This window comes from Acomys minous (assembly GCF_964271855.1).
Source record: "Acomys minous genome assembly, chromosome: 18".
NCBI lineage: Eukaryota > Metazoa > Chordata > Mammalia > Rodentia > Muridae > Acomys > Acomys minous.
Window position 1 is genome coordinate 70,281,524 of NC_140501.1, and position 16,945 is coordinate 70,298,468.

The window sequence follows — 16,945 nt, forward strand, 5'->3', positions numbered from 1 at the left end:
CCGGAACTAGAGTCATGGACAGCCATGACTACCATGTAGGTGCTGAGAATCAATCCCGGGTCATCTGAAGGAGCAGCAAGCACTCTTACTTGTCCGGTCATCTCTCCAGTCAGCCTCCATCACTGTTAACTTCATCTCCCTCCACCCACACCATAACTACCCTATTCCAGGTATTAGTAATCACTCTGAGCTTAAACCAGCCCTGAAGCATGATAAACCCTAAGGTCTATGTCTACCACCATCACCAAAGTGGAGGAGTCAAAACAAACTCACTCTTACACCTGTTGGCACTAACCCTTAATGGTTCCTCTTCTATCACAACCGTAACAGAAGGCCATGACCATAGTCAAGCTCTGTAATGATCTGGTGTCAATCTATATGCACCCTCTTCCTCCTTATGCCTCCCTTCCCCTCCCCTTTCCTCTTTCCATTGTTTCTGGGCTAAGCTGAAGCAGAAAAATCACAGCAAAAGGACATGGCAGTGGAAAGATATAGCAAGACCAGAGAGGCCAGGATGAGACAGACGTTGTTGCTTTAAAAGAAAATGCCAATTGTTCTATTTTACCAATTTTACTCAGGAGCCAGATACTGGGGTGAAAACCTGCTAGCTCAGAAAGGCAGAGAAAGCACCCAGCTGACCTTCCTACTCAGCTCACCTCCCAATGGAAAAGGCCAAAAAGGCTCACTAGCTCAGCTGACAGCCCAGGAGGAAAAGGCAAAATACTCAAGGCCAAAGGCTTGCAAGCTCAAAGCTCAAAAAGCCTAAAAGGCCAAGGGCCAAGGAGCTGAAAAGCTCAAGAGCTCAAGAGCTCAAGAGCTCAAGCCTCTTCTACTTGTACACACTGTCTTACATACTCAACTCACAGTCCCTCCTACTCTTTAATCCCTGCCAGCTGGTTTCTGGCTCTGCCTCTTGACCTAGGGTTAACTTCAATAAATCCTGTGTACAGAAAGCTCTTGGATTAAACATGTGTATAAGGCTGGCTGAACCACACCTTAATCACCTGCTTACAGTAAACAGAAAGTTCTTGGATTAAAGGTGTGTGTTAGGGCTCAACCATAAGAAACAGGGATTTACAATTCACAAGCTCAGGGATCACAATGAGATCAAATATCCTGCAACAAGACCCCCCCAAAGGCACGCCTCTAGTGACCCCCTTCCTCCTACCAGGTCCCACCTGCTGGCTCCCATCACCTACAACTCAATAAAGGCACCAGATTTTCTAAGAAGTTCCCTAAACTTTTACTAAGATTAGGGTAGTTGCCCATCCTCTGGGAGGTCAATAATTTAAATGTATTAAGTGATAATGGATTGCTTAGATTTCTAAAAATAACTGATTCTCAGGAATATAAACTTTTTACTGTAAACAATAAAAAGATAATAAAATCAGAATTGGATAACTTAAAATCCTCTATACAATACATTACAAAGCCTCCCACCCCCACTTTGGACTACTGATACCACTGGATAACCATGTCAAAATAATGGTACATCACATACATCTCTGGTACGTATATGTTTGGAGAAAAGCTACTTAATTTTTTGAAGATAAATATTTTTCACAATTGTGTAGTTTGTTTTATTTCCGTTTTTGTTTTTTTCTTTTGAGACAGGGTTTTCTCTGTGTAGCTTTGGCTGTCATGGACTTACTTTGTAGACCAGGCTGGCCTTGAACTCACAGTGATCCACTTGCCTCTGCCTCTCAAATGCTGGGATCAAAGGTATGTACCAGCCCCACCCAGTCTTCACAATTGTGTATTCTATATTTATGACACAATATGAAGCCACAAGGACACGCATACATGCACGCACGCACACACACACACACACACACACACACACACACACACACACACACACACACCACTCAAAAGCTCCATTGTGTTTTCACTTGACAATTCAGGAACCTTATCTCATTTTTTCTTTTATTTTCTTGAACAAACCTGTATATAAGTAATCTTTCCAAAAAACCAAATAGAGTTAATAATCTGCTAGGGCAGAATCTTGAAAATAAAATTTAATAAAAATTAAAAGACATACAAAATTTCTGACTCATTCACACTTGACCACACCAATAGTAAACAGGAGGGAAGGGAGTTCAAGGAGGGGTAGACTCACTAAGATATTGAAAACAGTCTAAAGACACTATTTGTGATGAGTTAAGTACAGTATTAAAAAAATTGTTTTCCTTTCTTAATCTAGTTTTTGTTTGTTTGTTTGTTTGGCTGGCTGGTTAGTTAGTTTTTTCAAGATGAGGTTTCTCTGTGTAGCCTTGTCTATCCTAGACTCACTCTGTAGACTGGGTTGGCTTCAAATTCACAGCAATCCACCTGCCTCTGTCTCCAGAGTGCTGGGATTAAAGGTATGCACCACCACGTCTGACTAATCTAGTTTTTTATAATGTGAAGTCATTGTTCTTCAAAAGTACAATGTATTTTTAGAATTTACTGACTTACAGCCGAGCCATATGGAAATTACATACTTTGAACATCACTGCTTTGATAATTTAAATAACACAACCACTATGCTGTAAAGGGTAACCACATACCAATATCAATAACCAAAACCACGTTTTTATACTTCTGAAGAGGTATGCTTAATTCTAAAGTGTCACACCAGTACAGAAAAACAAAGATACAGATGATTTAAAAGACTGGATTCAAGTCACTGAAATGTGTTTTATTTTTATAGTACTGGGGTTTCAACACAGGGTTACAGACACAGTAGTCAAGTGAAGGACAACTCAGTTATATGTCCAGCCCTCTTTGAATTTTACTTCAAAGAGAATGAGAGAGAGACAGACACACAGACAGACACACAGACACAGACAGAGATATGAGGTCTCTCTAAATTCCCAGACAGGCCTTGAACTTCCTATATTCCTATCCCATTTTCCTGAGTAGCTCAGATTATAGGCCTGCCTGCCATGTCAGGCCCAGTTTGTTCTATTTTTTAAATAAACATATTCTATATATAAACATATTATGATATATTTGTAGTAAATGAATCTTGGTTTTTGTTTGGATTATCACTAAAATCATGTGGTTCACAGCCAAGCATTAGTCAGACAGAGATCCCAAATTATTTATCTTCATCGGGTCCCTCCCCTTGGAGCTCAGGGAACCCTATGGAAGAGGGGGAGAAAGCACTTTAGAGCCAAAGGGTTGAGGGCACTAGGAGAACATGGCCCACAGACATCAACTAAGCAGAAACTGGAGCAGCAACAGCAGAGCCCGTGTGGGTCTGCGCTAGGTCCTCTGCATATATGATATGGTTGTTAGCTTACTGTTCTTGTGGAATTTCTAATACCAAGACTAGGGGTGTCTCTGACTCTTTTCCTGCTCTTGGGACCCTTTTCCTGCTATCATGTTGCCTTGCACAGCCTTGATGTGAGGGTTTGTACCTAGTCTTATTGTATCTTGTTATGCGGTATGTTTGGCTGATATCCCTGGGAGGGCTACTCTTTTCCAAAGGGAAATGGAGGAGGAGGAGGGGAGGAAGGAAAAACTGCTGTTGGAATATACTGAAAACAACAACAAAAAATCATGTGGTCCAAATTTATTACAGCAAAGAACAACGCAAACAGACACATGGAGACAGTGTGAGAAGGGTGCTCAAGTCTTTTCAATTTCACTAAGTAATGCAAAGGAAAGAAATGCTCTGCTCAAGTAGAGCAGCTGGGACGGTTTTAAGACAGTCTATCCTAGTAACTGTATGCATCGTAATTCTCTAACTAAAATATAACTGCCTTCTTTCTGGTCCATAACATCTGTGAGACCCAGAAAGGGCTCCTAAGAAAGCTACTGGTTTTGCAGTAGTCCCCTTACTAAGAGAACAGTGCTCTTCTGTTGACACGATGGATAATCAGGAGGTTACAATTTATACCACTCACACAGAATTGCTAAAGATGATAACCTGCATTTTTCTTTCCACTGCAAGGTATTTGATTTTCATGTAGAGTCACATATTTGTCTAACCCTCAATCAGAAGGCAAATAACAGAAACCTGAAATTTGTTCCAAACACGCATTTGATGTGCCTCATAAAATTCATGAATGCTTCTGACCTCAGTGATACTTGCACAAAGAACCCGCTGTGGGGTGCACCAGCTTTCATCTGTACTGAATGTTCCAACTTCAAGTAGGTGGAACTGCATGAAGCAGTCTATGACCATTAGTAGTTACAAATTACTAGTAGTGTCACTTCCTGTTGACAACTAAAAAGCACACTGGCTTTGAGGAAGGAAGTATGCTAAAGCAGGACACAGGCAACTGCACATCTTTTTCTTTCTTTCTTTTCTTTCTTTCCTTCCTTCCTTCCTGCCTTCCTTCCTTCCTTCCTTCCTGCCTTCTGTTTGTTTGGTTTTTCAAGACAGGGTTTCTCTATGTAGCCCTACCTGTCCTGGAACTCACTCTGTAGACCAGGCTGGCCTGGAACTCAGCGATCTGCTTGCTTCCGCCTCCCCAGAGCTGGGATTAAAGGCATGTGCCACCACTGCCCAGCACATACATCATTCTTATCCTTTCTTATTCTTATTTTTTTGCGTTTTAATCACGAAGATGATGTAAAGATTTCCTTTTGGCTTGTTCACATAATCAACAAATTTTTTATCTCTCCAGGCTATGAGGAGAAGAGTCAGACTAGAATCTTAGGCCATGAAGACCTAAGCACTGTTATGTGTCTTTCTTTTGTGTCATTCAACATTCTTGTAGCAAATATGCTCTGAGCAGCTAATGTGTCAAGCTCTAGTCAGTCAGCTGAGAGCCAGGGGAGCTAAGCCTTTTCATTTCCAAGTTCAAACCTGATGAACAAAAACCAGTAATTGAGGACATGGTATATTCAAGTTTTATCTCTTTAGCCATACCACTAGGCCTGAAAAGTTATAATCCTTACATCTTTTAATAAAATAATAATAATAATAATAATAAATTATCACATAATAATAAATAGAAAATAAATAATAACATAATAGTAGTACACTGTGACATTCCCATCTCAGTGTTGTCACTTTTGAGAAAATCACAGCCAGGTTGCTTTCCTCCCTGAGCTGACCAAGACTACTGTTTTTGCCTGTAACAACTGGCATGTGTTACTCATAATTTAAACCATATAAAAGTAGAGGAAATTTTAAATCCTTCAATAAGGAAAAACTAGATAGTAAAACTAAAATGGAAGGAATAAGATTATGAAGCGCTTCCATAAATAAATGTAATCAATCAATTTCCGTGAGAATTGAGATTTACAGCCAGCATGACGGTCTCACAGATAAAGTGACTTGCAGTCAAACCTGAAGACCTGCGTGTGGGTTCCAGGAGCTACATGGGTGAGGGAAAGAACCCACCCCCTTGAGCTGTTCTCTGACCTCCAAAGGTGCACTGTGGCATGTGCCTGCCTTCACAACGCCCCACAATATGGTTTTTTTTCCTGAAAAAAATTAACCTAAATAAAGCTATCTAATAAAGCTATAAAATAAAGTTTAAAACAATTCATTTTATTATACTTTACTATCTCATACCTAAACTAGCTAGAAGGATGCCCTGTGCTAGTCTTCAGCTACCCACTGTTTGTATCCAAGTACCTGCTGAGGCGTGGTTACAGAACACAGTTCGTTTTGTCTGCCATTTGTACAAACACGTACAACCTGGAAATGAGCTCGCTTCTCAGTCCTGACAGAGCACCTGGCATTCAGCAGCAGCACTGACACTGACATTCCCGGGCCATGGTATCTCTCTCAACACCTGAAGTCCTGTTAACTGGAAGCTTAGAAGATGGCCTCATTTTCACACTGTTAAGATGTTACAAGTGTAGGAAGTAAACACAAATTAGCCAAGTAATTAAAATAAACAGAATGAGAGTACTAAGCTACTTTCATCACCAACACTAACAAACATGAAAAACAAGAAACTGAACGAAAAGTATCTGACTCAACCAAAGTTATGAAGTGCATTTTAGTATTCAATTCGTTACGGTCATCATCTATCTTTTACGAGTTTGAAAAACTCTAAGTCTGTATGAGTTATAAGTTATAGTTTTATTTATAATTTTAAGAAATATGTGCATTTATTAGCCGGGCAGTAATAGCTGATGACTAGTTCCAGCAGCAAGCATCTCGGCAGGAAACAGATTTAGCAATTTAAATGTTTTATAAGTTTTTGTAATTGAGGAAACTTTTCATAATCTGACATTTGTTAAAACTACTTATTAGAAATTATGCAGCACAGTGGCTGTGGAAATATGAGCCAGCTTCACAATTATAAAGTCAGCCTGTGCAGCCCTCCCCTATTGTACATAGTGGCATAAGCCCCACGGCGGCCTATCAGCTAACTGGCAGGCAGGGGGCTGCTCTATTCAAAGTGAGAGATACAAGCTGCAGGGCAAAAACCTGGCAGCTCCCATCTGACCCCACAATCCCCTACTGGTGACAGCTCCAAGCTCCATGGCAAATTAGGCCTTCTCATATTACAATTGGAGAAGACAGATTCCATTAGCAGTATCTGAAATTGAGTGGAGAGCTGCACTGTTATCAGACTTGACTCATAAGCACTGCTATTAATCAGAGCTATGATAGCATTTATATATTTCAAGCTATCTGCTGCCGCTGTGATATTCTGCTACAAAGGGTTGATGGGACTTAGGAAAGTGAACAATAGAGCTTTCTGGGAAAAGCAGAGTAAATCAAGAAAGTCTATGACTTCCGCACATTCTGAAGGGATTGCGGTTTACATAAATTTTCTCCCAATTGGAGATTGAGCTCTTCCTCATCTTACACATGGGATTTAGTTGTCACTCAATGGTAACAGCTGTGAAAAGGTGAAGCGGCCCACCGCTCAGAATATTGCCTTCGCTTTTAAAGCAATTAACCCATGAACAGGAGGATACCTGGTGATATCAAAGGGATTAGGCCAGCCAGTGCATTATTAACATCTCCTTGAACTAATTCTAACTCTGACTAGCTGTCAGAAAAGACTCTACAGTCTTAAAAGAGTTTTGCCCTGCTTTTTCTCCCTTCAAAATGAAGTACTGCTATTTGAGCCTAATATGTCCCTCAACTTATAAGAAAATGCAAATGAGCTGGGCTCTTAATATGCTTAACCAGCCAAAGTCAATGCAATTCTAATACAAGTATGAGGAAAATATATGATCAATTAACCAGGGATCAAGACAGATATTCCCCTGAATGGAGAAGAATGCTCTGCTACTTCCCATTCCCCTCCAAGCACGAAAGCCTGGTGACAATCTGTTACTTCTGCATAGTTACTTCTGAAATTAGGAAGCGCCACACATTATTCTCTATGGCAATAATCTAAAACACTCTCTGAGTTGGAAAATCCAAATGTCCCTTAAGCAGGAGATTCCACATTCTCCAAGGTATGGCATTTTAATTTTCTATTCTTTATTGAATGGAATCTTAATAGAAGCTGTAAGAATAGCAGACATACTGCTCAGAATAATGCACTTTCCAAAACTATAATCAAATTAAATTTAGCAGTGAATTAATGTTTAGAAATATGTAATATGAAAAATGACAAAATTACATGCATAAAATATGGACATAAAATAACCTGGCAGAAGATACTGTTACTTCAATTGGTGGTAATTTCTTTGTAGTCCCAACACACCACTGATTATTCACACACATATAGTCTACATAACATGTTTTACACTAAGATCTGACTTCTTACCACACAGTGCTAAAGGTCTCAGTGCTTTTACAAATCTGCAGAACAGGGACTTTTAGAAAGCACAGAATATGCTTATTTAATGGGTGGTTTATCTTACTCTCTTTAAAAGTGAATTTTGTTATAAAAAAAAAACTAGAGTATGTTCTACTTTCATTTCTCATTGGATGCTCAATAAACACCGTAGCATGGATTTATCTGTGGTTTCATCTGGCCACTAACAGGTGGAGATCATCACCACCATCATCCTCATCCTCACATGCTGACTTTTAAAGACATGGAGAATGTATTTCTTACCTTATACCTTCCCAAACAAATGACACAAGATGTGCCCTGACTGGAGGCTGTGAAGAATGAACCCTTCCTGAGGTACAGCGCACAGGAAATATGTCTGAGGTACATGATCCTGAGGTACAGCGCACAGGAAATATGTCTGAGGTACATGATCGATGATGATGGCTTAGCCCTCTCCCTAGTTCACTTCATACGATCTAGTTTGGAAAATAACTTTGAAATCGAATAGTAAGCAAAGTTAGATGGCATTCATATTTATAACTTAAATTACCTATAACTTTAAAAAATTATATATAGCATCTAAGAATTATAAATAGGATGCTTTAAATTGCATACTAACAATTTAAAAATGATTTACCTTAGTAGTCTTTTAAAAAAAAATCCCTGTTCTTCTAAAACACTAACTTAATTACAAAGCCTTAATATAAAGATATAGGGATGAATTAAGTATTATTTCATTAAAATGAAAGATAAAGTTCCTCTAACAAAGTGCATGCTTTAAAATGTCCCAAAGGGAGCATTACAGTATTGCCACATGCTCACTATTTTTAATTCAATAAACTACAATGACACAACTGCTTTCAGTGTGCTATTTTACTCATGTGCTTCCACATTAGAGCAGATCAAATACAAATGAGTTCCTGCCAACCATTAGGAAAGACTGACAAAAAATGCAGTGTTAATAACATCTTAGGGCTTTTAAAAGCAAGAGAAGGATACAAGAAAGGCAAAAATTACATAGTAATTGGAAACAACGAATAAATTGTTCTTTCAATCTAAGTCATGTTTACTGAGGAAAATGGAGCTTTTTACATCAACACATTTAAACAGAGATTTGCTTTTGAAATACAATCTTTGTTTAAAAGGTACAGAAGGTCTTTATGTCCACCCTGAGAGGTAAATATAGTGAATGCTATGTGAACAATTACCTGGGAAAAAAACCCTCTAAACCTGTTAAAAGAATTAATTTACTGCGCACCAGTCAGCACTAGCCCACATGTACAGAAATGCTCTCTTAAGGGTGGGGGCGAAGAAAGAACCAAAGTACTTCCTGGATCAAACCCTTCAATATTCAACAACAAAATGGAAAGATGACTGTCTATAAATGAATTAAGTAGTGAAATGTCTCCGAGACAGATTCTGATCAAGGAGGAAACCTGTAAAGGAATATATTTACTGTATGCCAGGACTGGGAAAAAGCCACCGTTGTAATGGCTGCACAAAGCCTCTCCTGCTGCTGGGTTTATAATTCATAGAAGAAAGGTTTCAGAGGTTAAGTTCAGGTCATACAACAAATGAAATTGTAACAAGCCAGCTGACATTGTATAATGTCTTCTTCCACTCAATCAATAGGCTACTGTTAGTCCTATTACCATAGAGATGGCTTCTCCTTTCTGAAGGGTGTCTATTGTTTGACAAAACAGATTTGCCACTTGAACTGGGTTGTTCCCAAAGGACGTGTACCTTGTCAGTTATTTGTAGTCAAAATAATGAAGTATTTTCATATTAAAGTGTATGTGAGCAATAATGTTGTTGGATTCTTTTTCCGGGAGGAAACAACTTTTCTGAAGTACTGTATTAGTAAAACCACTCAGATCGCCAGGCTAGTAGTATTAGAGTTCAGATTTAAAATGTCAGCAAGTGCTATGATTCACCAACAATGCTGTGTGTTCCAGCCAAAGAGGCACATGCTAATGTGCTCATCTGAGATGCATATAATCAAGCACAATAAGTAATAAAAGCTATTTCTAAACTGGGCAACTGAAGGAAAATTATTTTCCAAAGCTATTTGAATTTAGAAGAGGTTTTTAAATATGATTTTAAAATTAGTAGCTCCCCATGGAATGGTATCAACAATATGTGAAAAAAATATGAAAAGTTTAAGCACACCAATTGTCTTAGGTGCCTCAGAGCGCACACATGCACATGCACACACTCACATCACACACGTTCATAGTAATGAAGTGTATATCTTAAAGTTTCTTGTGAAAATGTATAACTCATGTGTTCAATATTGAACAGCTTAAACTCCAAATTTTAACTCAAATATTTAAAAACAAAAAAGATCAGTTTTTTTCAATGAAAACACTATAGGTACTTAGTCGTAGAACTTTCAGAGAAATAGTTTTAATCAAAATTATTCCAACATTTTAGAAAAAAATATTCATAACACTAACCGACCCAGGCAGAGACCTTATTTTAAACACTGCCTCTTAAAGGGTTGAGTATCAATAAAAATATGTGAGGTTAAACGGAAACAGGTCAAGTGATATGAATAAAATGTAGTAAATTAACAAATCTATAAGAGTTGATTCTGAACCCTTTCTACAAATAGATTTAAAAGTAAGTTATGGAATTATTATGTTAGCTTTTCCATTTCTATAAATAATTCAAAAGAAATTTAGAACAAATTTAAAGGATAATACTATGACGATTATATTAAAAATCGTAGCTGGTAAAATTAACATTGGAAACTGAATCTACTCAAATTATACTTTATTTTAAGAAAAGCCTACAGAAGCCTGATTTTTTCTTCCATTTCCCACAAAGTACAATTTGTATCTTTTGGTATCATCCTCTTAGGAAACAGGTCTAGAGTAAGTTAAGAATGGAGACAGAAACACCAAAGGCAAACAAGTTAACAATATTCTAAACAAGTAACCAGTTTAGTAAAAGCACAGTAGCTTCCCACTGGGAACTAGGCAGCAGGATCTATACTGTCTCCCTTCCCTAGGGCTGCAGTGGACACTGTGAAACCTGAAACCCATACCTCAGATGTGCTTCCCTTGGCTAACAGCCTCATACAGCACGTTCATATTTATACTATCATTGGGTAGCAGGTCCAGCCTGAGAGGCAGCTGCCCATCCACAGCATGGTGAGTAATTAGGTGAACGTATCATTTATAAGACAAGCTTTGTGCTGCTGGGCTAAGTCAGCCCACCCTCCCTCATCTTGGTAAAATGACAAACCTCATTAGTTCTGCCTAGCCAGAGAACTGTGACAATGAACAGGTGACACCCACAGCCCACTGTACAAAGCAGAGCCAACTGTGTACATCTGGGGGTAAGGAGGTGCAACCATGTGACCTAGGGAAACCACTTAAGCAGCAAAAGGTTTTACTAAAGTGTGTAGCTGGCCAAGAGGAATCACAACTTGAATTACTCAAAACTGACTAGTCAACTACTTTACCTGAAAACAGTGAAAAAAAGGAGGGAAGCTGCTACCGCTCCAAATAAACCACAGAGAAGGTTGACTCGGTAGGCAACAGAACCAAACGGGAAAAGTGTGATTGCCAGCTTAGCTGCCAGTGTGAACAAAGGGTAGCCGGGAGGATGGGCAACCTATGGGAAAAACACGCAACAGTGAGATGGTTCCATCTAAAAAGATGTGTGGCCTGGCTTTAACTGGAGACTAGTCCTTTTCTCAGGCAAGCATGATGACTATGCCTCAGTGACTAAAGGTCTGAGCGGTGGCTTTCTGTTGTAATGTGTGACAATATAGTTCTTTTCCTTAGTGGATCTAGCATGTCTGTTATATGGTATGTCACCTAAAGAAAAGGTGACATATTCTACTGTCAGTCCTTAAGCAGTTTGCGCTCTACAGTACAGTTGGGTCATTTAAAAGGTTATTGAAAACAGGCAGGTCCTGGAATATCGTCTCGGGGAGAGTTGAAAGACCACACTGCTATCGGATTACCACCATGCTGACAGTCATAAGGTCCTGACTAAAGGGATCACACACTATAATAAAGTTTATTAAATAATAAACTTATTAAAATTGTTAACCCGATTTATTCTCTGCAGCTTATACAAAATTTGGGGTGGTAATACGCCAGCCACTGTATATATGTAAAGGCTTTGCTTTATAATTTCAGTTAATTGGATTTAAAACTTAAAGTAAATTGTCACGTACTGTACTTATAAGTTACTAAAAACTAGGGCTTGAAAATAAATTAATCTACTTTATTCCATGCTTAATTAAACTTTCTTAATTCCTAAAACTGTTAATGAGAGCATTGATTAAACAATAAAACTAATACTTACTCCAAGCTCATGTGCGGCCGTGATCAGTTCCCCTGTGAAAAAATAATGTAAAACCAATAATTACTATTACAGAATGACACTCCTCCAAAGTTTTTAAAATCCGGATGCTTGCATTGGGGTTTTGCATTAATTTGGCTGGATAAAACTGTAAATCTGGAGAGATTTAACAGCATGAAACAGTCTAAGAGTACTTTCTCCCACAGGTCTTATTAACTCACTGACTCTCTTCCAGAACTTCAAGTAACTGGTCAGTGGAAAATACAGGTGAATTCTCCTGTTAAGAAATCATTTTCCTTCCTCAAAGTTGTATTTACTTGCAAATACACGAACACATTTACAGATGTGATGTGATGTGCTGAATTCTCTTAAGAACTTAGCACAAACGCAATTGTAAAGCTGCGTGGTCATAGCTTTGGCCTGTTATCTTAGTGCTTGGGAGGTGGAGGCAGGAGGATTACCCTAAGTCTGAGGGCAGTCTGGGCAACCTAGTAAGACTGCCCTTCCTACAGGAAAAAAAAAAAAAAAGAGGCATCTGACATAAAAAATGTGCAGAGTCAGGTTTGGTCACTCTGTCATGTATTTGGATAACTGGCTACATTAAGTTAGGTTTCTTTAAGCAATCTGTATTGTTTTGGTAAGCCTCCCAGAATATATTGCTTTAAGCCAATAAGTCCCTCTGTTCTTGGAGCTCCTCAATGCTAGTGGTGCGTTCTAAGCTTACAGCACAGGAAGTAGCCCAGTGTCTGTTACTGGAAGTAAGAACAGCACTTTTGACTCACGTCCCTACACAACAGCAAGGTGAGACTTTAGTCCCTAATAGTGAAGTGTGGTTACTGCTGCTTTTTGGGAAAGGCACTAACACACACTTTCTATTTTTTTGAGAGATACCAATACTCTGTCTTTAATCTACTGTCCTGGTTAAAAAAGTAGACCTCCACCTTACCTGGTCTTTTTACTTTAATATATATTTGTTCCAAAACTATTCTTGACTGCAACATCCTCCCTCCAAATTATACAAAACCAAGAAGCTGGATCCCATCCCCAGTCTATAATTTCTCAATGGCTTCTGTTACTTATTAAGTTTGGATATCTTAGCAAGAATAAGGGCTTCTCCAGTCAGGGCTAACGGCTTCAAGGTCCCTTTGGCAGCTCTGTTTCCACACACCCTATGCTCCTCAAATCTGAATACCAGTGTGTCCACTAGAGTGGTCCTTTTCACACTCCCACCATCCTTTCACCCTGGAATATTTCTCGACCTTCCCTGTCAAGGTCTGGTTCAGCATGCCACCTCTGAGTAGACCTTTCCTTACCCAGCTCCAGCCCCAGCATCCTCAGCCTGTTAGGCATTCCCTCTCCTCCACAAAACTCGTTCGTCTATTCAGCACTTTCCAATATAGGATTATATCCTAGCCAGTTGTTTTCCCTTCTCACTGGGTTTAAAAACACCATCACATCCACTCTGGGATCCCACCAAGAAACCACCCCGTCTCCTCTGACCACCCACAAAGAATCAGACACAAGTCCTTTCCACACAGGGTGGTGAAGACATATACTGCCATCCTTGCTGCTCAGAAGCCTCGTTCTCGGAAGTGAATCATAGCTGCACAGAAGCTCCCTAAGGGAAGCCAGATCCACGCTACTTCCTTAGGTCAATCTCTGATATTGGTGCCTGAGAGACTGAGGTACATTTCATATCCAGAACTTCACACTTCATTTCAGAAAAAATTGTTTAACTGCTTATAACTGTTTCCTGTGTAGCTATTCAAAGGCAGTGATCTTACAATTATACTCCACAGCCTTGCTCGACTTTGATCTATTTTTGTTCTTTTCTGTGAGACTAAGTACACCGTAAGTTCCAGCTTTCAAGGTCACCATTCTCCTTCACTCAGAATGTATTCAAACTACACTGTGACATTAATACCATTTCCTCTGCTTTTACACACACACACACACACACACACACACACACACACACACCTGTATTTTTACCCCTGGACTTCTGTTGCTATAAAGACAATGTGGAATTTGACAAAATTCTTGGCAATACTCAATCTAAACTAAAATATGCCACTGTTTAAGATCTATGGGGAATTCATGACCAAGAGCAAAGGAAACACTCTTAAAATGCATGTGAAGAGGGGGAAGGCAAAGGTAAAAACCAAAATAAACTCAGCACCTCTTGAGTTCTTGCTTTCTCCTAGTCCTTGTCATTGGAGTTTCCTAGTTAAAGGGCTACTAGTATCAGAACAAAACTTCCTAAAGGTCTGCCAACATCTGCACTCAAACTTGCCGGGCAATTCTGAAGTATATTTAGATTTGAGACAGACAATTTTGTTTTTCCAGATGGAAACTAGCAGCAAGCCCACAGCTGACTGTAGATGCCATGTGTCATCCATTAAAAGCACTATATTTAACATATATAAATCCATCTATAAGTTAATTCTTTCTCTCAAGGATTATGAGAATTGTCCATGAATGTCCAATAGTTCAAAAAAAATAATTTGGGCAATGCCACATAATGTGGTAGATCTATAGAGTAAAACTTAAAGACTTATTAGAAAGAGTGCATGCTTTATTTCATTTTGAGATGTGTTCTGTTTATTGACAGAATATATATTTCATAAACATTCAAGTACATCCAACACAGAAACAATATGATCAAAAGTAAGTTTAAACAATATTTGCATATTGGCACATAGTTGAAAAATAGCTCATTGACAATTCTCAAAAATGACCATAAAATATCAGAAGCAAGCACTATTTAGCATCCCAGAAAACAAATCAGAACATGTAAGAAGTTGGCAATTCAGATGAATATGTAACTTTATTCTTTTGGTAACAAGTGAAATACAGAATTATAAAAGAAGGCAGCAGTTCCAAATGTATTATCACTATGTGTGATGGAGAATTCAACAATGTCCCCAAAATTCTTTTGAGTAGGCAAAAAAAGAATGTTGTAAGATCCATCTGCTTAGATTCTTTTCGGAAAACCCTCACTCACTGTGACTTTGGGTCTACCTAACTTGTACATAACACTCTCCAATACCAAACCTCTTGCTACCCTTCAACTACTTCAGTAGCTAATATTCATCATGCTAATGAAGTACCACCCCCAGTAAGTGCGCAGTGGAACCCGAGAAAGAGATGACCTGAAAAACGGAGCACCAAGGATTCCTCCCGTGGCAGGCAATCTTGAAGACAGTCCTGGTAATCCCCGACTCCTGGCTATCCTGCTGTGTAATCCTCTCCCCTTTGAACTGGTCTAGATTTACCGACTCCCTCAAATAAAACAGGGCAGTGGCATATCACTTCCAGGATTAGGTTTCAAAATGACAGAGGTGTCAGGCAGAATGCTCTCTTCCTTTTGACAGGAATAAGCTATCTTATGGTGAGAGCCACACAGCAGAGGGATAGACTTGAGTTTGTAAGTAGAAGCTCCCCACACAGGGCCCGGAAAGGTCTGCAGCACCGGCCCACACCTTGTCCCGTGTTAGTGAATCCAGCTAAGCTGCACTCCACAGGCGGGGGAGGAGGGGGCTGGGGGGGGGGCTGTCGATAAATGTTCCCTGCTTCAGCCGCTAAATCTGGGTGAACTTGTCAGGTAATGAAATGATAAGCAGTCCACGGATTCTTCAGGAAATAGTTTCATCATGTTAAGTTACAGCACCATTTTGGTTATTATGAGCTATTGGTCACTTGATCTGGCAGTAAACAAGAAACATGTTTCTAGTCTCAAATATGGAACAATTATGCCCCTGGATTAACCTGTGTAAAACATACTTTTCCTTTACAAAGAGAGGGGTGCTTTAAGTAGGACCTGCCTGGCATTTCCTTGTATGAGTTTCCCTCTAAATTTTCTACATGGCTGTTTCCTTCTTAATATTCTGGTCAATACTATGACCTCCTTCTGGAGGACCTAGTACTCACTGCCACTCTCAACCACATTTTCTCTTCGTGCCTCCATAAGTTACCACCACTTAAAAATGTTTATTTAGTAACTCGTTGTGTCATGTCTACCTAGAACGCTCCATACTATTTCTTCACTAATGTCAATCTTTTCGTCTGTGACATTTTAAGGGCTCCATATACTCATGGACTAAAAAAAGGATCGGAAAGTAAAAATGATTCGGGATAAGTAGACAGGTGGTTAAAGTTCATCAGTAGAAACCCACAGAAGCTGGACAGCTCGAGAATACAGAGGCCAGAGATGCAGGTAACCAAAAGAGAACTGGTTCTGGAACTCAGAACCCTGCTCTGAGCTCCGACGACGAGGACCGAACACTAAGGCGGCGGGTGTCACCCGGGGACGGGGGGCACGCGCGGGGCGGGGAGGAGGGCGGCCTGCGAGTACTTTACCCGAGTCTCCCCCGGGCAGCGAGCGGGGCAGCGTGAGGGTAAACACGGCAGCCACAGCGGCGAACACGACCACGCTGCCGGGGAGGCCCCCGGAGCGCCTTGGCCCCAGCTCGGGATGCCGGGCCCCCGCCGTCGCCATGGAGACCCATGGACCGGGACGCGCGCAGCTCGCGGACAGCGAACCCACGCCGCGGCGGCGACTTCCCGGGCCGAGCGGCGCACGCGCAGCCCGCGCCAGCTTCCGGTCTGGCAAGGCGGGGCGGACCACACCTCCGTCCGCCCGGCGGGGGAGGAGGAAACGGTGGGCGCGTCCCGGCACGGCCTAGGAGTGTTCTAGGATACACCACGTGGGGTGGTGTGGCCGTGTCGGTGTGCTTTGAAGTAATGGATCACAGGGAGCATACTTACCTAGGACAGAAAGCCTGCGCCAGGCCCTACTGACCCTATGCAGCACCTCGTCCCACCCCTTCCGCATTGGCTTGGTCGGTTCCGACGGAGAAGGAAGCGGCGTCGACGACGGCGAGCCAGAAGGCGCTGCTCTGCCCCTTGTGGCCCGGAGTGGAACTGCACAA

At 40.5% G+C, this 16,945-nt stretch overlaps 1 protein-coding gene across 1 annotated transcript in view; it reads right to left on the bottom strand.

Moving 5' to 3' along the window:
• Window positions 1-16,740, bottom strand: part of TMEM260 (transmembrane protein 260) — a 63,298-nt gene extending 46,558 nt beyond the window's left edge. The window contains 4 exon segments of the mRNA XM_084768074.1: window positions 11,164-11,315; window positions 12,018-12,049; window positions 16,374-16,473; window positions 16,475-16,740. Of these exon segments, the coding sequence (XP_084624200.1) occupies window positions 11,164-11,315; window positions 12,018-12,049; window positions 16,374-16,473; window positions 16,475-16,522 (332 nt within the window). The 5' untranslated portion in view covers window positions 16,523-16,740.
• Window positions 16,741-16,945: the final 205 nt, after the last annotated feature.